Source organism: Nyctereutes procyonoides, unplaced genomic scaffold (genome assembly GCF_905146905.1).
Source record: "Nyctereutes procyonoides isolate TBG_1078 unplaced genomic scaffold, NYPRO_anot_genome, whole genome shotgun sequence".
Lineage (NCBI taxonomy): Eukaryota > Metazoa > Chordata > Mammalia > Carnivora > Canidae > Nyctereutes > Nyctereutes procyonoides.
This window is the reverse complement of record NW_026575131.1, coordinates 12,537,101-12,562,093: the sequence shown is the minus strand read 5'-3', so window position 1 is coordinate 12,562,093 and position 24,993 is coordinate 12,537,101. Positions and strand designations below refer to the sequence as shown.

Sequence of the window (24,993 nt, the reverse complement as noted above, 5' to 3'; positions counted from 1 at the left end):
GGTCTCTGCCTCTTTCTCCATCCACATCTCTTTCTACTCCCTGCCTTATTAATCTGAGCTAGGCACACTGTCTTTCTGTTCACAGAGCATTCCATGCCCCCTCTCCCATAGGGTCTTTGCTGTTCCTTCTGTCTGGAATGTGCTTCCATCAGATCTGTGCGTGGTTCTCTTTCTCACTTCCTCCAAGTCTTCCCATCCAGGGTTACCTCCTCTGAGAGGTCTATTCTGATTCTAACTAGAACAAGGAGCTACTCTTGTATCCTTCTCTTGTTCAGTTTCCTTAAAATGCTTAGTACTACATGGCATTATTTTTTTTAAAGATTTTATTTATTTATTCATGAGAGACAGAGAGAGAGAGAAAGAGAGAGAGACAGAGAGAGAGAGACAGAGACACAGGCAGAGGGAGAAGCAGGCTCCATGCAGGGGGCCGGATGTGGGACTTGATCCCGGGACTCTGGGATCATGCCCTGAGCCAAAGGCGGCCCTACACCGCTGAGCCACCCGGTGATCCCCAATTTAAATTTTTTTGTATATTTTTTATTGGAGTTCAATTTGCCAACATATAGCATAATACCCAGTGCTCATCCCGCCAAGTGCCCCCCTCAATGCCCGTCACCCAGTCACCCCAACCGCCGGGCCACCTCCCTTCCACCACCCCTTATTCGTTTCCCAGAGTTAGGAGTCTCTCATGTTCTGTATTTCTCACTGATACTTTCACTCATTTTCTCTCGTTTCCCTTTATTCCCTTTCACTGATTTTTATATTCCCCAAATGAATGAGACCATATAATGATTGTCCTTCTCCGATTTATTTCACTCAGCATAATACCCTCCAGTTCCATCCACGTGGAAGCAAATGGTGGGTATTTGTCGTTTCTCATGGCTGAGTAATATTCCATTGTATATATACATGGACCACATGGTCTTTATCCATTCATCTTTCGATGGACACCGAGGCTCCCTCCACAGTTTGGCTGCTGTGGACATGGCTGCTAGAGACATCGGGGTGCAGGTGTCCCGGCGTTTCATTGCATCTGCATCTTTGGGGTAAATCCCCAGCAGTGCAATGGCTGGGTCGCACACTCGGGGTTTTTTTTAAATCAGTTCCCCCTTGATCCAACACTTAGGGCTTCCCATCTTTTGCGACTGCCAAAAATGTCGGAAGGGGTCTTCGCTGCATGCCGAATCGGCTCGCGCGTTGCAGACTTTGCGCGGAGAGCCGACTGTCCACAAACAGTTGCAGCAAGAGTGAGCTAACCGATGTTAGGAGCCAGCCGGGAGGGCAGGTAGGGAGCCCTGGGGCCGCTCCCAGGGCCGCTCCCCGGTACGCGGCGCTTCGGGGAGGCTCCAGCAGGTGGCGCTGCAGGCGGCAGCCGCGCCCGGCCGCCCGGGCCACGTCGCTCTTGCCGTGGGCGCCGCCGGTGGCGCGGGGACGAGCGTGGGGGGCAGGGCGAGTCATATGACCCGCTCGGCTTCCTGGCTCCGGCCGCCGCCGCCCGCCCGAGTCCGCCAGTGGTGCGCCGCGGCCCCGAGGAGCCGTTGAGGGGTCGGGGCTGAGGCCCGCTCGAGTGGAAGCCGTCGCTGCCGCCGCCGCCGCCGCCGCCGCCCGCCCGCCCGGCCGCCCGCGCGTCCTCCCTCCCGGCCGCCATCATGCTGGCGCTCATCTCCCGCCTGCTGGACTGGTTTCGCTCGCTCTTCTGGAAGGAGGAGATGGAGCTGACGCTGGTGGGGCTGCAGTACTCGGGCAAGACCACCTTCGTCAATGTCATCGCGGTGAGTGCCGCCCGCTCACCCGCCCGGGGCGCGCCGTCCGCGAGTCCGGCCCGGCGCCGGCCCGAAGGCCCGGGCTGGGGCTGCCGTCCGCGCGACGGGGCTAATGGGAGTGGGACGAGGGGAGGAGGTAAGCCGTTCCTGCCCCCTCCGCGGGCGCTGGGCGCTGGGCGCTGGGCGCTGGGGTTCCCGCGTGCTGGTGGTGCGCCGAGCCGGGCCGCCGGCGGGTTCATTCTGTGTAGGCGCCTTCTGCAAAAGGCCGGCCGGGTCCTCCTCGCGGGCCGGGGCTTGGAAGGGGCAAGCATCGGCCTCTCGCGTGTGTCGGGATGGGCGTCTTCCCGTCGGGGTTGCTCCGGGCGGGGGGGGACACCTGAAGGCTTCGCTCCAGCCTGTCACTTCCCCGAAGGGTGGGATTTGGCGAGCTGTCAGCCCCGTGAGAGAGCGTGAGACTCCGGAGCGTCCCTCAAGTGGCCGCTCGGGACGGGGAGCGCCGTCGTGGGGGGAGCGGCAGGCCGGCGCGGGGCGCCTTCCCGAGCACCGCGGACAGGATGTCTGTCTCCCTGTAACGCAGTTTACTGGTTTCCAGTCGTCCCCCTGGGGGCGGAGAGCAAGTTCAGCGCTGCCTGGGCTCGCCGGTAGGAACTGGGGGGGGGGGGGGGAGCTTCCAGCCCGTCCAGTCCACGGTGGTCCGCAGCATTTATTAAGCCAAGCAGTTAAGGGGGGGGGGGGGACTTCTGCTTCTCCTTCTCCAGAGCCAGCAGTCGGGAAAGAGGGCATCTGTGGTCTCCCAACTTCCCTTGAAAAAAGGAGGGGTTGATCTTTGGTGAGGCCGTTTCTTACTGGATGGGGAGGGAAGGGAAGAGACCGGGGCAGGAACCCGGTTTATTACAGGCCCAGGAAAAGGGGGTCTAGGAGGGAGATTGCGCTGGGAACCTGTGTCGCATGCAGTGTGGTGCTTGTTCAGTCAGCCTCGGTTGAGTGGAAGGATGATTATTAAATTTTGCTTGGGTGGTTAGTTGGGGGGGGGGGGATAAGAGAGAAAGATGCTCTTCGATCTCACTTTAGAGGCCAGGAGTTGATGTGACTCACTTGTAGCTGATAGGTGCTTGTCCTTGTCAGGGGTAAGCCGTGGAACTGTTTTAAAGAGAGAGGGCCGCAGTTCTTCCATCTTTTAGAGATGGTGGTTGAAACCCTTTTAATAGACGGGTGGCCCAACTGGTTTGGTTACAGGAATGATTCAAACACAGCTCCCTTGTGGGAGAAAATATGTGACGTGTGACTCTTAGTCCTCAGTAGTGGAGCAGCAGGAGTGAGTAAGACTCGAAGAAAAAGATGAGCAGAGATCCAGACTTCCTTCGAGGACGTTGTCTATTAAGTATAAAAGAAAATTTGCCTACTTGTTTGGCTCCTCTAGTGATGTGGTGGTGGTGGTGGTGATGTTTTTGGTTTTGTTTTGGCTTGAGATGACTATTCAACATATATAGTAGAGTGGAAAGTATATGATAGCACCAAAATTAGTTTAAAATCCCTGTGGAGGGATACCTGGGTGTTTGGTCCAGGGTGCGATCCTGGAGTCCCGGGATCGAATCCCACGTCGGGCTCCCGGTGCATGGAGCCTGCTTCTCCCTCTGCCTGTCTCTGCCTCTCTCTCTCTCTCTCTCTCTCTCTGTCTCTGTGACTATCATAAATAAATAAAAATTAAAAAAAAATCCCTGTAGATTAAATATCCATACTAGAGCTTTTATAGGATATGGGAAAGACTTAGTTAACTGTAAATTTTCTGGTATTCTCTTGAGAGATAAGAATTGGAATCTCCTTGTAAGCCCGATTTTTTTTTGATAAGACTGAATTAATATATAGTGTAGATGTAGGTGTATTACTACAATTAATTGTTGTATTTGTTGCAGAGTAGTTATTCTTGGGAAACTTGAAAAAGTTTAGTAAGTCTTTGAAGAACTTCTAAAGGCCTGAGCATGAAAATTATGCTTATTATGTTCTTTTTTTTTTTTAAGATTTTATTTGTTTACTCATGAGAGGCAGAGAGAGGGGCAGAGACACAGGCAGAGGGAGAAGCAGGCTTCATGTAGGGAGCCTGATGCAGGACTCGATCCCAGGCCCTGGGGATCATGGGCAGAGGCTCAACCACTGAACCACCCAGGCGCCCCTTATTATGTTTTTCATAGATGGTGTAGTTTATTATAATGAGCAAGAACTTTGAAGTCCAGGAACTCTGGGTTTGCAATCTGGCTCTTCCACTTAGCAGCCTTGTATCTTCTTTCAGTCCTTGATTTCTCATCTATTAAATAGAGATAATAATATGTTTCTTAAAGAGATGTTCTGGGAAGTAAATGAAATGACACATAGTAAGTGACTAGCACCAAGCCTGCCCATAGAAGGGGCTGGGTAAGTGGTAGCTGTTGTTATTTGTAGCCAATACATTGCTTCTTTAATGCAGAAACAGTGTTTTGAAAAATATTCAGAAGGGAATTAGCTGGGTTCATTTCCTTCTTTGAATCTGATTTATCCAAACGTGTGCTCCAAGAGTGGATTTATGGACTGTGGCAAATAATCGTATCATGTACTCTTCCCCCCCACCCCACCCCCGCCCCGATTTAAAAAATATATTAGATTATTTTAACAGCAGAGCTTCTGGAACACTGTTGAACTCAAAGTGAACTAGTGTTTCCACTATTTTTTTTTTTTTTTTTACATTAGACAGTTCTTTTTGAATTGTAGTGATATGGGTAGGTTTGGCTTAGAAAAAAATCTGGATTGTAATTGGTCATAGCCTTTAAGATGCTGAGAAAAAGAGACCTCAATAAATTTTACACCTTTTTAAAAAGAAATCTCAGACTCTAACTTAATCTGTGATTATTATCGAATATATTGAGGGTGAGGAAAAGGTTAGTAAAGTGATTTTTACAGACTTTTAGATAAAAACAGTGTTTCCAGGACAGTAATTTTAGCCTTATATTTAAAAAAATTAATTGAGCTATTCTTTATATTTTGTATAAGATGTTTGATTTATAGACTCAAAAATACAGATTGGTTGAATTTGATGTCACTTTAGAAAGTTGGCCATTTATTTACTCGCATTCAACAAGTAGCTTGCCAGGTATGAAAAGTTTCAGGTGATGCCAGTTTTCTTTTGGTAAAAATCGACTTTTTGCATAAAATGTGTCTCTATATTCTGTCTTAAAAGTTAACACAAATTTCAGAAATGTCATTTAACTTACTCAAAAGGTTTGTGAAACTGAATTATTTATATGTAGGGTTTGGCCTTTTTCTGAAATCGGGCATTTTACTTACAGAGAGTTTCAATCCTAAAATTCATATTCTTGTAGTTTTAAAAATGGGATGATACTTTATCTAATATTTTTACATAGAGACCCTTAACTGTTCTCTTTGTTTTTAACATTAAACAAAGAAACCCCTCTAGTCGTTAATTTTCTCATTAGTGTTAAGGAATGAAATAATGCCCATTGCTAAGTATTCTGGCGGTTATTGCATAATAAATCATGTGTCCTATATGTGTAAAGTACATTGAGTAATCTTTATTTTTAACGGAGACTCTTACATGGGTTACAGGAGTTACTAAGAAATGTTTAATAGGATTTAGCAAAGTGTTATAAGCTACCTTTTATAGATAACTTTGTTTTTTAAATGAGTTGTATAAAAGTTTGTCTACATTTTTGTAAAGTATTGATGCTAAATTGGTTATTCCAAGGAAAGTTTATCACTGCTGAGAATTAGAAAAAGGAGATATTTGTAACGATTGTAGGAATTTGAACCTACAAGCTTTTTTTTTTTTTTTTTTAATTAGGGAGAGAGGGGAGGGTACTTTTGAACATTGCTTGGGGGAGGGGCAAATGAAGAGAATTTAAAGCAGATTACCTGCTGAGCTTGGAGCCCTGCTGGGGTTTGATCCCAGGACCCTGAGATCCTGACCTGAGCCAAAAGCAGGAGTTCAACGTTCAACTGATTGAGGTACCTAGGTGCCCCAGAGTAAATTTTTTTTAGGATTTGTAGAACTTTTAATTAGGTGGTCTAATTTTACTCTCATCTTACAGATGCAGCTAAAGGATCCAGAAAAGTAAGTGAAATTCCTAAGGCAGCTAACTCATAGCAGAGATAAAATTAGAACCTAGGGCTAGTTCCCTTTCTACTTTACTGGTCTACCTCTAAAATCCAGCCGAGATTAGAATCATATAGCTGTGGATTGGCAGGTCGTAATCCTTTAAAAATCTTTTAAAAAATATATTTGTTCATAAATATACTCTTATGAATCTGGATAACATTTAAACCAAAGCGTCTTCAGCATGTTGATTAACATTTGAGGACTGTTTGTGTGTGTGTGTGCGTGTGTGCGCGCACATGTGTATGTCTATATTGAGGATATGAATTAGGGGAAGGAATGATAATCTATATAAAGTAGGAGTACTGGAATATTATATCATGTTTGGACATTTAAATAACTGGCTAACAAGCATTGTTGGGTAATTGAGCTATGTTTATTTTCCTTAAAAAGCAGAAATAATTCTGAATTTGAGCGGAGTGTTTATTACTTACTCTGGAGTAAGAATGGGGCAAATAGTTTTTAAAGAAACTATAATGTGACTCACGTCTATAGGTCAGTAAATTTTTAATTTTACTGTAAAAACTAGCCTTCCAATAAGGTAGTCTTCAAATTGACATTAGAAGTAGTAGCACATGAGGCATCCTGCTAGGGAGTTTCTCTTCTTTTTTTTTTTTTTTTTTTAATTTATGATAGGCACACAGTGAGAGAGAGAGAGGCAGAGACACAGGCAGAGGGAGAAGCAGGCTCCATGCACCGGGAGCCCGACGTGGGATTCGATCCGGGGTCTCCAGAATCGCGCCCTGGGCCAAAGGCAGGCGCCAAACCGCTGCGCCACCCAGGGATCCCGGGAGTTTCTCTTCTAAGTTCTTCACCCTCATCCCCATTCCCATTATTTTTGACATGCAGACCTAGAATATCAAAAGCTGAATGTTCTTGTTAAAAAGCTGTTAGAATGCAATAATAGGTTTTAAATTACTGACTTAGAACATATCTCATAACTAAAGCATTTTTTAACTTTCTCAAAGATTAAAGTGGATGGTCACTGAACATAGATACAAAATGCATTGCACTTAAGTATTGTTTTTAGATTTTTTTTCTAATTATCAAGACAATTCAGGGTCATTAGAAATTTGAAGGGATCCCTGGGTGGCACAGCGGTTTGGCGCCTGCCTTTGGCCCAGGGCGCGATCCCGGAGACCCGGGATCAAATCCCACGTGGGGGTCCCGGTGCATGGAGCCTGCTGCTTCTCCCTCTGCCTGTGTCTCTGCCTCTCTCTCTCTCTCTCTCTCGTTATGACTATCGTAAATTAAAAAAAATAATAATAAAAAAAATAAAGTCTTTTAAAAAAAAAGACATTTGAAAAGAATAAAGTAGGAGAAACCACATGTTACCGTTACCATCCAAGATTAACTGCTGTAAACATTTCAAAATATTTCCTTTTTTGTCGTTTTAGTTTTTTATTTTATTTTTTCTCTTTGTTTTTTTAAATGAATATATCCAAACACTTTTTTAAAAAGTTTTGAGATATCTAGTTTTTCTGCTAATTATGGAATATGCATTTTTCTTGTGTAAAACTATTTTAATGCCTTTATAATTTATTCTGTTATGACTTTATCTTGTGGCCGTACCATAATATATTTGATTATTATTATTGGACATTTCAGTAGTTTCAGTAGTATACAGATTTGCCTCTCTATATCAATGTGCTCTGCATTTCCTAAGGATGAGTTACATCATTGGGTCAAACGATGGGAACATATTTCATGTCAAATGGCAAAATTGCTTTCCAGAAAATAAAGTATGTGCTCCTACCGAGAATGTCCTCTGAACAGATTTCATGTATAAAGTTGGACTTCAGCTAAGTATTTGTCCTTTGTTATTTTTAGGGCAAAACATATTTAGTTGTTGATAAGTAAAAGTATTTTTAAACTATTCTGTTAGGTAATTGCTTGCTTCTGTATTTAATGTTTAAAGAAGTATCTGTTTCAGCAACTAAGACCGAGACTCTAGAGAACATAATTCCTTTTCAATTTTCTTTTTTATTGAATTTTTTAGGCAAGCCATATAAATACAGCTCATCCCCTTTAGCTATCTGTTTTTTGTTTTAATTTAAGCTTAATGGTGGTTTGCATTAAGGGTTGTATTCCAGGAATCTGGCATATTTCCATGCAGTCCTTACCTAATCTTGTCCTATTATAGTGTGTTGCTGCTTTTTCTTGCAGGGGTTGGGGGGAGTTAAAAAAATATTATTTTCTAATCAGAATCTAAGAAAGTTTGCCAAGTAGGGACTCCTGGATGGTTGGTTAAGCATCCAGCTTTTGATTTTGACTCTGGTCATGATCTCAGGGTCATGAGATGCAGCCCCTTGTCAGGAGCTTGCTTAAGATCCTTCCTCTCTCCCTCTGTCCCCCCACCTGTCTGTCTAAAAAAAAAAAAAAAAAAAAAGGAATGTTTGCCAAGTAGACCGTTTTTTGAAGCTATAGTATATGAATTTTTAAAATTAATAACTTGTGTATCTTTTATAATAATAAAATTGATTCGTGTCCTTTGTGCTCATATAAGGAAAAAACCAAGGAAAAAATATTAACTTATCTACTGAATAGGTCTAAATTAAATGATAATTTAAGGCGTTTAGTTTTTCTAGGATGTGACAAACCAAAGTTGGAATCTCTAATGGAATAATTTAATTTCTTTCTTCAAAGTTAAAATCACAAGGCTTACATTCTATTGTGCTATTTTTTTTTAAAGGTTACACTGTTTCTTAAATTAGACATTGGATCTTGTATTTGGATCCAGTTTCATAGTTTGTCTAGTTTTATACACTAGAATAACATTCTTATTTCATACCCCAAAAGGAAATTCTTTTTACATTTAAAAAAAATCAAAGCTTTAGAGTTCATTTTAAAATCATCTCTAAAAATACTGTATTTAAAAAAATTGTAATAGTATCTTTAGGTTTCAGGTATCTAAGTTGTGATATTTCTGCTTGAAAATTGGAAGATTTCCCTTTGAAACTGGGTTAGAAAAATAATCATTTGTTATTAAAAAAAAAAAGCAAATCTTGGATGATGATTGGCAAAATGATCCTAAAAATGTCTTTTTTTTTTTTTTGCCAGTTTACTTGATGATAATTACTTTAGCTCTACCTAAGTAGTATTATTGTAAGAATATATTCTGAGCCTAAATTTGTTGGCATATGAATGTGGTATGAATGAGTTTTTTTGGAATATGTTTAAATGGCTGGTAGCATGAATTAGAATGGAATAGTGGTTAGGTACTGAGAGCCAGACTATTGAGGTTCAAATCTTGACTCTTTGACTTGTGTTATTTTTGACAAGTTATTTAACTCCTCAGTGTCTGTTACCTTACATGTAAAATGGGAATAACGGTAGTTTCTACCTCATCTCATAGAGTTATGAGTTAATCCTTGTAAAACATTTTGAACAGTGTTCAAAGCAAGGCATGCGATATGGAAGTACTTCATAAATGTTAGCTGCTAGATTACTGTACTGTGCTCACCTTCAGGTCAGGGATTTCCGTTGCTTTTGTTCATCGATGTATTCCAGTTCTTACATACTAGGTGCTCAAATATATGTCTTTATGAACCCACATTTCCATTTTCATATTTCAGTATTTAAAGCTTGGAATAGTGTTAAGAATTAAGAATGCATCTTTATGGGAAAAGAGAGGTAGACTGATCCCTATAGGAAGGAAAGAGTGGCACTTGGCAGTAGTGTCTGCCCTTTAGAATTTAGGTGCCCTATGCAAATGTATGCTTAGATTGTAATTTTAAATTTGGATAAAACCATAATATTGGTATCCATCTGGGTGTGTTTGCTTTAATTTTTAAACCAGGATTTAAGATTAGAGTGGGTTTAATCACTCTTGACAACCATGAATTTGTAAGCTGCAAAAGGCAGTATGTTGTGTTTGTGGTAGCCTGTCCTCTCCTAGATGAGAAGTGGGCTTCTGAGACTGTATGCAGGCTGTACCAGAAAGAGCTTTAGGCAGCGTTTCTCCTCTGAAAATGGTTTAAGGTCTGGTTTAGACATTGATTACTAGATCTACTTTTTCTTGAAAGCTTGTTTTGTATGGAGAGTGTTTGAATGCAGATATATAGACTTCATTATTTTTGAATAGTTCTTATCAGAGGAAAAACTAGGAAATGGAAGAAACCTACTGTTTCTGCCTCCAAAATCTAGCTGTTTCACTCCTAGCTTTTGGTTTATTTTGATATTACTATTTTCTTCATTCAATGGCTGAATGTCAGAAAAACTTAAAACTTTATTATTAAAAAGAATACACATAATTCATATTGTTTCAAAAAAGCATTAGATATACAAACAAAAATATTTTTAATACCATTAGGATTTAATGACTATTAACATTAAGCTGTATGTCCTTCCAATTTTCTCCCTATCATTTTATATATACACAAATATTTGCTTTTTTAAATCATTGAGCTATAATTGACATACAACATATTAATTCTAGGTGTATAATATAATGATTGCATATTTGTATGTACTGCAAAATGATCATCATAGTCTAATTAGTTAACATCCATCACCATGCATAGTGAAAATTTTTCAAAATCTTGTGACGAGAACTTTTAGGATTTACTTCTTTGACTTTCAAATAGGCAGTATAATATTATTAATTATGCTGTACATCACCTTTTATTTATTTTATAACTGGAAGGTCATACCTTTACCTGTTTCCTCTACCACCGTCCTGTACCCTCTGCCTCTGGCAGCCACCAAGTCTGTTCTCTGTGAATCCCCCCCCCTTTTTTTTAAAGATCCCACATGTAAGTGTCTTTCTCTTTGGACTTATTTCACTTAACATAATTATGCCCAATATATGCTTTCTTGATAACAGTGACAGGGTCATCTTGATTACATGCTAAGTGGTCTCATGTAGTCTATTTGACTTAACCTACTTCGATGGCTAAAAGGCAATTCAGGTTCAGTCAGTTCAAGATGGAGCTTTTGATCCCCTTCTGCAGTAATCCAGGGAACCAACCTCTCTTCTTTTGAACAGATGTTATAGGCTTTAATCAATCTGTATATGTATATTTTGGTTGCAGGCATTATTTTCCATTATTGACTGATTGAAATGTTTGTGCCTAATGATTTTGTAATTTTCTTCAGAGTTCTAGAAGATGGTCCAGTTTGACAATCTTTTAACCTTTACATATTCCTCTCTTCCTGTCAAGAGCATGTGTCTTCGCAAGTTAGGATTGATCATATCATTTCCATTGTAATTTTCACCACACTTGCTCAGGTTTTTTTGGCAGGGGGTTGAAGTAAGACTCGTTTTCTAAAGGATGAATTTAGTAGCAATATAGAGACCAATGAAATAGAGCTTGATCACAAGGTTATTACAAAGGTCTGATTGAGAGATAATAAAGGTAAGAGTTAAGGAAAAGACGGCTTTTTTATGGCAGTAGAATGAGTGCAATTTAATGGTTGCATCAGATGTGCAGGACAAGGGGGGGGTTTGTTGTCAAAGACTTTTTTAAGGAGTTGAATGAATGTTGGAGAATATGCTTGTACCATCAAGTAGTGGATATGGGATGGATAAGGGGGAATAAGTTGAGAAGAGAGAGGTATGAGTTGAGTATAAAATATATGGTTAATGAAATAAAGGGAATTTATATTTAGGAAGGGCATTCATGGGGATCCCTGGGTGGTGCAGCGGTTTAGCGCCTGCCTTTGGCCCAGGGCGCGGTCCTGGAGACCCGGGATCGAATCCCACGTCAGGCTCCCGGTGCATGAAGCCTGCTTCTCCCTCTGCCTCTCTCTCTCTCTCTCTCTCTCTCTCTCTGTGCGACTATCATAAATAAAAAAATAAAAATAAAAATAATTATTTAAAAAAAAAGGAAGGGCATTCATGCTATTATTTTTAGATACAGTGGGACTAAAACTGAGAATTAGAATTTCATCAATTCATATCTTAATCTTAGTAAAAAAAAAAAAACTTAGGAAGTAGTTGAGAATCCAATCCTGGTTTCTCTTCAAAAGAATGTTGTAGGATATTTTCTTTCTTGTGATTTGTGTTAGTTATCCTACTCTGCTTATTACTTATTTTGCAAACGTTTTTTAAGCAAGGAGTTAACAGAATGTTCTCCACTACTCCAGAATTGCAATTGGACTATCTTGATTTGTTTATGGTGCCTGTGTACATGAGTCTGTGCCCAGATTGTAGCTGCCCAGAAGAGGTCCTAATCCACAGAACCTTCAGGCAGCTGAATGAAGGGTGTATATTCAAAGTGGCTCAGGCTCTTGTAGGCTTGGAAGCCTTCAGTCTTTAATTTGGAGAGGAATATTTCTATCCCTGGAAAGCGTCTCGTTTAGTTTTGTGTATACATACTGTCCTTCTACTGAAGAGAAAAGTTGATAGTTGTAATTTGTTTTGCTTTAAACATAAAGGATATTTGATCTCTTGGGCTTTAAGTTGTGATTTTTCTTCGGTACTGGGTAAACATGAAGATAGTTTTAGACTCAGAATATCATTTTTTTCTCTTACTGGGTTACATTACTGATTATTTTACCATATGATTGGAAAGATGGTGTGATCCTCAGTCGTTCTATTCCAGTTAGGCTGTTAGGTATCTGCTGAGAGATTCATTTAGAATCAGAGGGAGAGGGAGAAGCCGACTCTGTGCCATGTGGAGCCCAGCATGGGGCTCAATGTCAAACCTTGAGAGCATAACCCCTGGAGCTGAAATTAAGAGTTTAATGGTTAAGATGCTTAACAAGTAAGCCATCCAGGCACCTCTATGCTATGTCATTCTTTTTTTTTTTAATTTTTTTAAAATTTTTATTTATTTATGATAGTCACATAGAATGAGAGAGAGAGAGGCAGAGACACAGGCAGAGGGAGAAGCAGGCTCCATGCACCGGGAGCCCGACGTGGGATTCGATCCCGGGTCTCCAGGATCGCGCCCTGGGCCAAAGGCAGGCGCCAAACCGCTGCGCCACCCAGGGATCCCCTATGCTATGTCATTCTTAAGGATAGTTAACACAAAGACTGTTCTCAGACATTCTACTGTTTCTTAATCATACTTTTCTACTATCTCCAACACACAGGGGGTATTCAATAAAAATGTTTTGGCTTATTTTTTTATAATGAAACAGTTGTCTATTTTACGAAGTGCATTCACATGCAAAGCATTGTATGATTCTTTTGGCCCCCTTGTTAAGTAGATACTCACTGGCTTATAAAAGGAAAAAAGAGGTTAAGTGACAGTTTTGAGATGGGCCTGGAATGCAACTGTAACTCAGCCTGAATGTCCTGTTCTGTTGAAAAGATGAGGTATGATGAATCCTTGTTTACAGACAAATCCTTTAGGACCTTGGTTTGCCACTTGATATAATATAGCTCTTCCAAGTCCTGTGACTGAGACTAGTTTGGAAATCGGACATCACCTCTGTGGTGTTTCTTAGGCGTTTTTAGCTTTCTTTGTCAATTTGTTGCCAAATACTTTAAGTCTACTTCACTGGTGGTTTTAATATTTCTCTGTGTTACCCTTTTTAGGAACACTTGTAAATTTTAGTTGTTTTGTTTTGTTTTGTTTTGACTTGGAGTTGGGCTTAAATTTGCCAGTGACAATTAGCAAGATGGTTGTGGGGAGGAGGAGGAAGCAGGCCATAAAATACGTGTTAGATCATGTTAATGATGGAGAATGAAACACTCACGATACCAAGCTATTTTCCTTTGTCTACAATACATTATCTACTGGTGCTCCTTTTCCCTTAGACGACACTGTCTTACATATTGTTTAGATTCCGTCTCTATGGAGCCTTTCCTTAACTCTTCTCCAAGGCAAAGTTAATTGCTCTCTGCTCTCTTTTCATAGCACTTTGTCCAAAATTGTATTTATTTGGGTCTGTTATCTATTTATCTGTCTCTACTTCCAGACTGCAGACTTTCTTATTTATGTCCCCTAAATGTAACTCTGCCTGACTCAGAAGGTGCTCATAATTATTGACTTATTAGAGTGAAGTAGTGTAGAGCATTGTTTAAGTATGTTGGGTCAGACATAACTTAAATTTGAATTCTAGATCTGTCAGAGCTCTGTGACCCCCTCAAAGTTTCAGTTTCTTCATTGGTGATTTGGATTTGAGAATAGTTGTTCCATGGCTCTTGGTGTGAGGTGAGATAAATCAGCATAGTGCCTGGCATAAATGCTCTGCAGTGGATAATTACTAGTGTGGCTCATGTAGTATTTGGGGGTTAGGACAGGAACATGTGTTCCAGTATTAGAGGGCAGATGAAATGGATCTCCTCTCAGTCCTCATTCAGTGTTAAAGGAGGGTGAAAGGTTTCTGAGTTCCAGAATGGAGGTTATGCTTGCCTCCAGTTTCTGTTCTTGATGAGGGTTCTGTCATTGTGAGAGAGAAGCTAAAATCCCAGACTGTCCTTTGCCATAATCCATTATAGATGTGGTAGGATGTTTGGGGCAATCTACTGAAAAATTTGCTGGTTAATTGGGTTTATCTTCCTGTTGGTAAATTTGGTTGTAGTTGCTAGTTTTGGCTTGGTGGAAGAGATTGTGATTGGTCCTAATTGGTATTTTACTATGTATTATTAGTATAGTATCGATTTATAATCTTTCAGTTAACCATTGAGTTTGTATTTTTTGTTCCTGTGGTTGAGCAACCTAAAACAGACTTCAAGCTTCCGTACGAGTAATGACTTTCACTTATTTATCAACAGGTAACTCTCAAATGCCTGAAGCATTATACTCCAGTAGAAAGTAACATTAGGGTTTTGAAATTCAGACCTGGGTCTAAAACCCAGTTTTGCTGTTATGTGTGTGACCTTGTGCTGTTGATCTCAAGCTTCCTTTTCTGTAAAATGAAGCAGGTAAGGTGAATGGTGTTATGTTGCTATTATCATTATTACTATTGTTATTAATAGTGTAAGTCAGTGACACGTGCCTAGCTAATTAATAACGGTGATGTATTCTTGATGCAGGAATCACATATAACGGGAAAACATTCTTGTCACTCTAGCTTTTTTCTGTACTTCTAATTCTCTGCCAAGCTCCCCACCTGGATAGTAGTAAGTGGGGTTGTAGACAGCTACTGAATAAATAATGATGCTAACATTTAGAAGACACAGCAATTTGGAATCTGAGCACTGTACAGTGACTCAGTATTTCATGACTGCCCATCATTTAAGAGCTGCATTTCTGTATGAAGCAATGCTCATAACACTGACTGGGCTAATGGAGTAGCTTTACAATGTTTAGTGTTTCTTCAGGGACACCCAGAGAGAGCCAGAGGGTGAAAAGCAGCCACTGAAAGAGAAATGTATTCACACTATGGCATTTCCTGCAGCCACACACTATACTGCTAAACTGAAAAATGTAGAAACAGAGATGTCTCTGTTGATACGTAAGTTAACAGATAGCTAAAAGACTTGATATATCTTGGTTTAAAATGTGTTCAGGAAATTAGTAATTTTAATATTTTAAAAAGTAAGCAGTGTTACCAAAGTTTTTACAGTGGGGAAAAGCATGATGTTATTAGTGGAGGAGATAAGGTTGCAAATCTACAAGGCAGGAAAAGGCTACAAGTTGGAGATAAAGAACTAAGAAATTAAAATCCAGATTTTAATGTATCCTAAATATAGGTGCCAAAGTTTGCTTCCTCTAGAGTCTGACATCAGAATTATAAGTTGATTCCACTACTGCTGTCAAGGATGCCTGGGCTAGTTTTTAAAAGATAAGGAAGGGAGTATTGTCTATCTGTTTTATGATATACCTGTGGAACAGGGTTTCAACAGTTTCATTTCTCTTCTAGTTAGGAAAAAGATCTGATAAGAGGTCATGCATATGCTGTCATCTGGCATGATACGCTCTAATCCTTGGTTACATTTAGAGGCTTTTTCATTCTAACATTTAAAGGTTCTGAGTAGCAGTAAGAGTTATGGGTTAAATTCTAAACTAGGAGCCACTTTCTGGATAACTTCTCTGTAATGTCTCTGACATTTGTTTAATTGCAGATCTATATAGCTACTAATGGATGTTATAGTTTCAGTGAGCAGTGAAGTTTATCTCGGAAATAAGAGGTAGATTCAGAAAATTATATAAAATGTTCATCACCAGTTAGATTTCTTAATAGCCCAGAAAAAAACCCTGTATAACTTCTTTTAAAGAAATGGAGCTGAACGGGAAGCAAAAGTAGTTAATGGATGATGTTGGACTTGGGAATTCTGAATGAGTCAGTTCAATCCTACAGGGTGTCCTGTCTCAAAGAAATTAGGGAAATATGTGACATAAAGCTTGCAGGGCTCCCAGTGGCCTACCTAGTTGTATTCTTTCAGAGGTAGCAGTGGTCAGGGCATCTTCCCATACAAGATAATGGTTAGCTTGTTTTTTTTGTTTTTTTTTTTTTTTCCACTTTGGGGACTATGCATGGCAGTTTTAAAAATAATGTTCCCTGGTTGGTTCCTCAGGAACTAAGCCTCATGGCTAAATTCCAACACAGACTAATCTTCTAATCTTGTCCTTAATTCTCTATTTAGTGAGTGTTGGAACAGGTTTCCAGACTGCTTAAAATGAATTCAAGGGTACAGTAAGAAAAGACAACCTGAGGGATGCAGCTCTATGTGTAGAAGTGTGGTTTGTTGTGTTCTGAAAATTTTTAGCTACTCCAGCATTCTTTTGGTCAGTGGCAGCATGGTGTTATACTCTTTCCATGCTTTTACTTTTAACCTTCCTCTATCATTATGCTTACAGTAGGTTTCTTGGAGACAGCATTATGAGTCATCTTATAAAAAAAAAATTCTGACAATCTTTGTTTAAGTGGTGTGTTTAGATGAGCATTTACTTTTGCTATAATTATTGACCTGTTTGGATTTAGTTCTACAACTTAAGTATTTGTTTTCTGTTTGTCTCTTTTGTTTTTATTCCTTTGTTTCTTTTCTATTTTCAATTGGACTGTTTCACTATTTTAATTTATTGCAGTTTTGACTCATCTCTCTTTATGGCTTCTTTCGTGGTTCTAGGGATTACTATATATATATATATATATATATATATATATATATATATCTAGCTTACTTAGAATTAATATATTAACACTTCATGTGGAAGTAGAAACCTTGCCACCATTTAGGTCCCTTTGCTTTCTTCCCTATATGGTGCATTTGTCATATCTATTGAAAATACTACCAGATAAGATTGTAATTTTTGCTTCAACCATCAAACATTTTAAGTATTCAAGAGGAAGACAGTAGTTACTTTACTTTTACCCAGATGTTACCATTTCTATTGCTTTCCCTTAATTCCTGAAGTTCTAGGTTCCCCTGTTAGCTTCTTGTATGCCTGCAGGACTTCTTTTAGCCTTTTTTTTTTAGAGTATATCTACTAATACAAATTCTTTTAGTTTTCCTTCATTTGAGAATGTCTTTATCATCTTCATTCTTAATGAATGTTTTGCTGGATATAGAATTCTAAGTTGATAGTTTTTTTCCCCTCAGTATATTTGTAAAGACCTTTATGGTTTCTGATGAGAAATATTATAGTCATTGAAGTTGTTATTCTCATGGGTCATGTGTTGTTTCTGGCAACTTTCAAGGTTTTTTTTTTTTTGTTTTTTTTTTGTAGTTTAATTATCTCTCCAGGTGTGGATTTCTTTGAACTTAACACTGCTTTGGGTTTGTTGTCATTCTTGAATCTAAAGTTTGTCTTTCCCCAAGTTTTGGACATTTTGTTATTTCTTTTTTTTTAATTGACGTATAATTCTCATATAACATTAGTTTCAGTAGTACAACATAATGATTTGATATTTGTATACATTATGAAATAATCACCACAAGAAATCTAGTTAACATCTATCATTTTAGTGCAGTTACCAAAAAATTTTTTTTTACTTGTGATGAGGTTTACTCCCTCAGCAACTTCCACATATTCAATACAATATTATTAGTGATAGTCAGCATGTGATACATTACATCCAATGACTTACTTATTTTAAAACTGAAAATTCGTACCTTTTGATTCCCTTTACCCATTTCTCTCACAACCCCCTCCCCTTCTCCATCCCCTGCCTCTGTCAGCCACCAGTCTTTTTCTTTATCTGTGAGCTTAGTTCTTTTTAGATTTCACATGTGAAATCATATGGTATTTGTCTTTCTCTGTCTTATTTCACTTTGTTAAAATAAAAAAAAATTTCTGTTTGATTAATAGGTCTGTTTTATGCCATAAATAAATAAATAAATAAATTAATAAATAAAATAAAATAGAGTCCATCCATGTTGTCACAAATGGCAAGATTTCATTATTTTTTAATGGTTGAATAATATTCATATATATGAATACATATGTGAATTGATATGAATATACGTATATCACATTTTCTTTATTCATTTATCCATTATTGGTCACTTAAGGTTGTTTTTGTATCTTGACTATTATAAATAATACTACAGTGAAAGTCGGGTACATATATTTTTAATATTTTTACTTCCTTCAGGTAAATATTCAAAAATGGAATTACTAGATCATATAGTAGTTATGTCTTTAATTCTGAGGAGCCTCCATACTATTTCCCATAGAGGCCAATAGTACCAATTTACATATCCACCAAGAGTGCACAAGGAATAATAGCATGAGGTTTTGATTTGCACTTGGTTTTGCTTTTGCTTTACATTTCCCTGATGATTAGTGATGTTAAGCTCCTTTTCATATGTGTGATATCCATCTGTAGATCTCTGGAAAAATACCTTTTCAGGTTTTCTGCCATTTTTTTTAAACTAGATTGTTTATTATTGAATTGTATAAGTTTTTCATATTTTGGATATCAACCCTTTATCAGATATATGATTTACAAATATTTTCTTTCATTCAGTACCTTGTCTTTTCGTTTTGATAATTGTTTTCTCTTCTGTGCCGAAGCTTTTTAGTTCAGTGTACTCACAGTTATTTATTTTTGCTTTTGGTGTCAAGATTAAAAAGATCATTCTTAAGACTTGGGTCAAGGAGCTTACCATCTGTTTACTTCTAGGAGTTTTATGGTTTTGGGTCTTTTTTTTTTAATTTTTTTTCAATTTATTTATTTATGATAGTCACAGAGAGAGAGAGAGAGAGGCAGAGACACAGGCAGAGGGAGAAGCAGGCTCCACGCACCAGGAGCCCGATATGGGATTCGATCCTGGGTCTCCAGGATCGCGCCCCGGGCCAAAGGCAGGCGCCAAACCGCTGCGCCACTCAGGGATCCCTGGTTTTGGGTCTTATATTCGAATCTTTAATTTGTTTTGAGTTAAATTTTGTGAATGGTATAAGATAGTGGCAGTTTTACCAACACTATTTATTGAAGAAACTCTTCTTTCTCCATTATAAATTCTAGGTCCTTTGTTGTAAATTATATATATATATATATTACGATTTTATTTATTCATGAGAGACACAGAGAGAGAGAGAGACAGAGACACAGGCAGAGGGGGAAGCAGGCTCCATGCAGGGAGCCTGACGTGGGACTCAATCCTGGGTCTCCAGCATCACGCCCTGGGCTGAAGGCGACACTAAACCGCTGAGCCACCTGGGCTGCCCCCTTTGTTGTAAATTAATTGACCACATATATGTAGGTTTATTTTTGAGTCACTATTCTGTTTCATTGTTTGATGGGTCTGTTTTTATGCCAATACCATACTCATTTGACTACTAGAACTTGAAATCAAGGAGTATGTAATTTGTAATAGAACTTGAAATCAAGTTTTGTAATAGAACTTGAGATCAAGGAGTATGAGGCCTTTTCTCACGGGGCCTTTACTTTGGGGTCCTTTGTGGTTTCATTTTCTCTTATTCTGGGATTTCAATAACATGAATATTAGACCTTTTTATATTGTCCTACAGATTCTTGAGGCTGGCTCTTTCTTTTTCCTATCTTACTTTCTCTTTTTCAGGTTGGATAATTTCTTTTGCTTTATCTTCAGGTTCATTGACTTTTTCCTCTGTAATCTCTATTCTTCTATTGAGCCCATCTATTGGGCTCCTTCTATTGAGGAAAAAAGCAAAAAACCTTCTATTGAGGTTTGCTTTGCTTTGTTTTTGTTTTGTCATTATATTTTTCAGTTCTAAGATTTAAAAAAAATTTTTTTTAAAGACTTTATTTATTCATGAGAGACAGAGAGAGACAGAGAGAGAGGGGCAGAGACACAGGCAGAGGGAGAAGCAGGCTCCATGCAGGGAGCCTGATGTGGGACTTGATCCCAGAACTCTAGGATCATGCCCTGGGCCAAAGGCAGGTGCTCAACCACTGAGCCACCCAGGCATCCCCAGCTCTAAGATTTTCATTTGGTTCTATTTTATAGCTTATACCTTTACCTGCTGAAATTTCATGTTATATTCATTCATCCTTGGAGCTGGGTTATCATAGCTAGTCTCTGTCCCGTATTTCCAACATTGGGGTCATCTTGATGTTGGCATCTGTTCAGTGACTTTTTCCCTTGCTAGTTGTTTAGTTTTCTTGAATCTCATATGTTCAGTTATTTTGGACACTTTGGATATTATGAGTCTCCAGGTTTTGTTTACAACCTATGGAGGATAACTTGTTTTATTTTAGTGTGCATTTGACCCAGTTAGGTTTAGGCCAAAAAATCCAACCTGCCTTCTTCTGTGAGCTTTGTTTCTAATGTTTCTAATGTTCTAAGTCCTGTTTTCAAAGCCTCAGTAGTACTATTTGGATCATTCCCAGCTATATATTGTGGGCATTAACTAGAAACCTGGCAAGTGGTCTACTTAATAGTTTAATTCTCAAGGTCTTTTATGTTACTCTTTAGAGTCAGATCCACATATCACAGTTTAAGGATTAGCCCAGGAGTTCATGTACAACTTTGTGGGATCTGTTTCTCTAGATCTTTCCTTTGCAAATTTCCCCCATACTATGGCTCACAACCCTTTTCCCACTTTCCTGATCCTCTGTCTATAAACCTGGGGCTTCATAATCCCTCCTTTGTTATGTCTTTCCGTCAACTGAATCTATCTCAGGGGCCAAGAGAATAGACAAAAAAATAATCAACAGGGATTCCTCTTTCAATCCTCCCCACACTACCAAGCATTTTTTGGACCAGGGTTCCTATGGTTACAGAGGATCCTTTTCCCTCTAAGGAATACCTGACTGACCATAGCTGCTATAGATGCTCATTGCTTTTGGGCTTGGTTTTGTTTGGAGGCTATAGCAGGAGAAAGGAGAAAAACACCGAGGGGATTTTTCCTAATCTCCCTCTTCTTTCTTCCTCCTGCCATTACCCCCAACACACAGACGTGCTCCTCAGATCCAAAGAGGTGCTTCTGTTGAAGCCTTTTCTGTTCATGCCTGGTATGTGTTTCTGGCAATTGAATCCAGGCTGGGAGATTGGAAGTAAAGAAAACAGCTAGGAAATAGCACCAGATTGCTTGTGCTTCAAGTTTTGATTTCCTTTTTTGTGTGCTTCTACTTACTTTTTAGAGCCCTCAGCTGCTGCTTGCATTCTGTCCACAGTTTTTAGTCAGTGGAAGGGATAAGATGCAGTGTGCTTACCTAATCTTAACCCTGTGTATTGTTTTTTAACATTACATTACACTTAATGAACTCTGTAATGATGATGGTAGCAAATATTATTGTTATTTTTAAAATTTTTATTTATTTATTATTATTCATTCATTCATTCATTCATTCATTCATGAGAGACACAGAGAGAGAGAGGCAGAGAGACACAGAGGGAGAAGCAGGCTCCATGAAGGGAGCCCAACGCGGGACTCCATCCTGGGTCTCCAAGATCATGCCTTCGGCTGAAGGCGGTGCTGAACCGCTGAGCCACCTAGGCTGCCCGGTAGCAAATATTAAATGCTTTCCCTATACCTGTTTCTGAAGCAGGCATTGTTGTAAATAGTGTATGTGTTTTAATTTTTAAAATCGATTTAATTTTTAAACAACTCTGTGTGATAGACTGTTCTCTCCATTTTATATTTGGGGAAAGTGAGGTGCATTACAAAGTTAAGGAATGTGCAAGGGGGCCATACAGCTAGGCAAGTGGTTAGACCAGAGTTATAACCTAGTATAACTGTCTCCAGAGTCTCAGTCATAGCCACCAGACTAACACTGTCTCTGTATTACTGTGTTTTAACACGCATTACCTGAGAAAATGAACAGGACCTCTTAGTAGTAATTCCACAGCCTCTTATAGTAACTCCACAGTTATTAAACTGTACTGAAATGCTTATCAGCCCTTTTACTTATTTAGGATGGGCTTTATTAATTACATTAAAATTTTTACTTTTCTGAACGGTGCCTGAATGGCTCCGTCCTTTAAGCATCTGCCTTTGGTTCAGGTCATGATTCCAGAGTCCCTGGATCCAGCCTGCATTGGGCTCCATGCTCAGTGGGGAGTCTACTTCTGCCCCTGCTCTTCCACTGCTCCCCCCTCCATGTTCTCTCAATCTCTTCCTCAAATAAAATCTTTAAAAAAGCTTTAAAATTTTTTTTCTGATTCTGGCTTTAATAGATTTGATAAGGAGTAGGCTTCTTATCTTGTTTTAAAGAGTATGAAATGTACTGTTAGCAGATTAAAAATTTGATACATATGATGAAGCCTTTCTATAAAGCAGTTTTCTTTATGATGGACTTTTGTTACACATATAACTTATTGATTTGGGTGGTTCTAGGAATCCCCCTTTTAATTTAGCAATAGAAGCCTATTTTGGGATTTGAAAGAAACTTTCTGCTAATTTCTTTTTGAACAAGCTAAACATGAACACAGAGCAGGTCACATGCAGCGTTAAAAGAGGTCTCCTTCTCATTCTAGTTCTAGTTTCTTTTCTCAGAAAGAGGGAAAGAAATTTTAAATATAGAAAATGGCTTTCTTTATGAAAAACTAAGTTAGAAAAGTAAAAATAAAAAAAAAAAGTAGTTGAAATGTCTTGAGACCAACCAGTAGAATAGTAGTATCAAGGCCTAAAAATGTGATTATATGCTAATTTTTCCCACTCTCACGTTTCTGACTTTAGAACCTGCTTTAGCTCACATGTGAAGATGAGTAGTAGTCTTTTTATATAAAGACACAGATGTTTATTAAAGATTTATGGTACACCCTTGGTGCTTATGGGAAATACATTCAGACATATTAGTGACTTGATTTAGCAAAACTATATTTGCTAAAGGTCTGTAGCACTGATTTCTTTTGGGGTCCATTTTCATGTTATTACTACATTGTGATAATTTCTGAGTAAGTGAGAATGCACTGTGATGTGGTCTCTGAGTGTTTAACTAGGGATGCTCACTAGTAAATTGTTTTACAGACAAGCAAGTTGAGTTTCCCTTCGGCGGTTCTTTGGATATAGATTTAGTAAAAACCATTATTAAAGTGCTGTTAATGAAAGCTATAGTGAACACAGAAAATAGAGACCTTTTGAAAGGAATTTTCTTCAGGAATAGAGGTTAGCAGAGATGAGAGTTTTCAGGTTCCTAATTGAAACTGATTTTGAGAACATTTTAATCCTCAAGAGTTATCTTTGTAAAGGAGATTGCTGCAAAGTAGCCCTATTGGTGTTAGAAAGCAGTAAGGATTAATTAGTTGTTTAAAATGAGTTGAATTGGAATGACAGGTATTTAATAATTAGTAGTTAGAAAGTTCCCTTTGCCATTATGCTTTTAAAAAGTTTTCATTTGGAAAATTTTTGTCTGTTATGTTTAGTTTTCATAGCCTAGTGTCAAAGAAAACATAATGCCTTCCACTCATTTGAGTTGCCACCCAAAAAGAGAGATTTTAAAATCCATGTTGCTACTGTTTGGGGTGTTATATATATGCTAATAATGTAAAAACCTACCAGTAATTCACTTGAAAAATAAGCTATTCACTTCCAGTTCTCCCAAGGCAAACTTGATTGCTTGCCAAATTACCATAAATTTAACAACGTTAATAAAGGGCAAAACAAACCAGACACTAGCAATTTTAATACTAATACCTAGAGAATTGTCTGGACACTTTTAGATTCAGGTGTGGTCCTTGGCGGAGAAGTCTAGCAAGAGCGCCTCTGTGGGGCAGAGAGGCAGTGCTTGAGTGGTTTGTGAGGGCCTGGACAGCAGTTAAGAGTTAAATATTACATCTTCTGAGTTGGAGTGGGTTTGTTTGCTTCAGACATGAAAAGAATGCACTTATTAATAAAGACCTCCTGTTTGGGAGCAGAAACTCCTATCTACAGTAGCCTTTGAGACTAGGGAAAAAGGAAAAGCAAAGGGAAGGGAGTAGTAAACACTTAAGGTAATAGAGGAAGTGAAGTAGCAATAGACACTTAAGAGAAGCAGCTATTAAGGACAGGAGGTAGAACCTTTGCATTCTGAGCAAGAGCGTTCAAAGTTGTGTGTATCTATATGCAATTGAAAGTGTCATAGCTGGGACTGAAATTTACATTTCCTTACTGATATTCAAGTAGCACAATAATAGATTATCTGCAGAAGCTGGCCTATTATCCTATGTAGATTATAAATTATCTTTAGATGCTTAAATGTCTTTACTTCAGCATCCTAGATACCCAGTCATCCATGTTATCTTTGTTTTAAATGGCATGTGTTTGTCATGCAATATTTTTATATTTGTTTCCTAATTTCTTTGTCTCTGTTATTTGAATAAGTGAGTGAATAAATAAACGAATGAGTAAAAGCAGAGGCAGAGTAGCTTTATGGTTTTATGACCATAGAGGAAAGGGTAAACAATAGAGGTGTTTATGAATTGGTACAACACACATTCATTGTCTCTGTATGCTGTTGATGATTGGATCATATGTGAAACAGGCTTTTATAAGTGGCCTCCCTAGTCTAGAGATGATACATGCCAAGCCTGAGAGCTGTAACCACTTTTCCCTCATCTGTACAGACAACACAGATGGAAGAGCACATCCTTACTGAGCCCAGGTGGGAACCCCTGGGCTGATTTGAACTGCCAGACAAGATGAAAAGCATTGGCATCTAGACCACAGTCTACACAGGGGACCTTTCCATGCAAGAGTCTAAGGATGTTATTTCTTTCTTTTTTTTTTAATAAATTAATTTTTATTGGTGTTCAATTTTGGGATGTTATTTCTTTAGCTAGAGTTAGAAGTTTTTTTGAGTTGGTATTTCAAGTTGGCATCTTTTTTTTCAAGGTTAATCTTG

The 24,993-nt window shown here is 38.8% G+C and overlaps 1 protein-coding gene across 2 annotated transcripts in view; it reads left to right on the top strand.

Moving 5' to 3' along the window:
• The first annotated feature begins 1,499 nt into the window (after positions 1-1,499).
• Positions 1,500-24,993, top strand: part of ARL8B (ADP ribosylation factor like GTPase 8B) — a 46,776-nt gene continuing 23,282 nt past the window's right edge. Inside the window, exon 1 of one of the 2 annotated variants that reach the window (XM_055343699.1) lies at positions 1,500-1,772. In XM_055343699.1, the coding sequence (XP_055199674.1) occupies positions 1,650-1,772 (123 nt within the window). In that variant the 5' untranslated portion in view covers positions 1,500-1,649. The remainder of the gene's footprint in view (positions 1,773-24,993) is intronic. The other variant, XM_055343698.1, reaches the window with a different exon arrangement.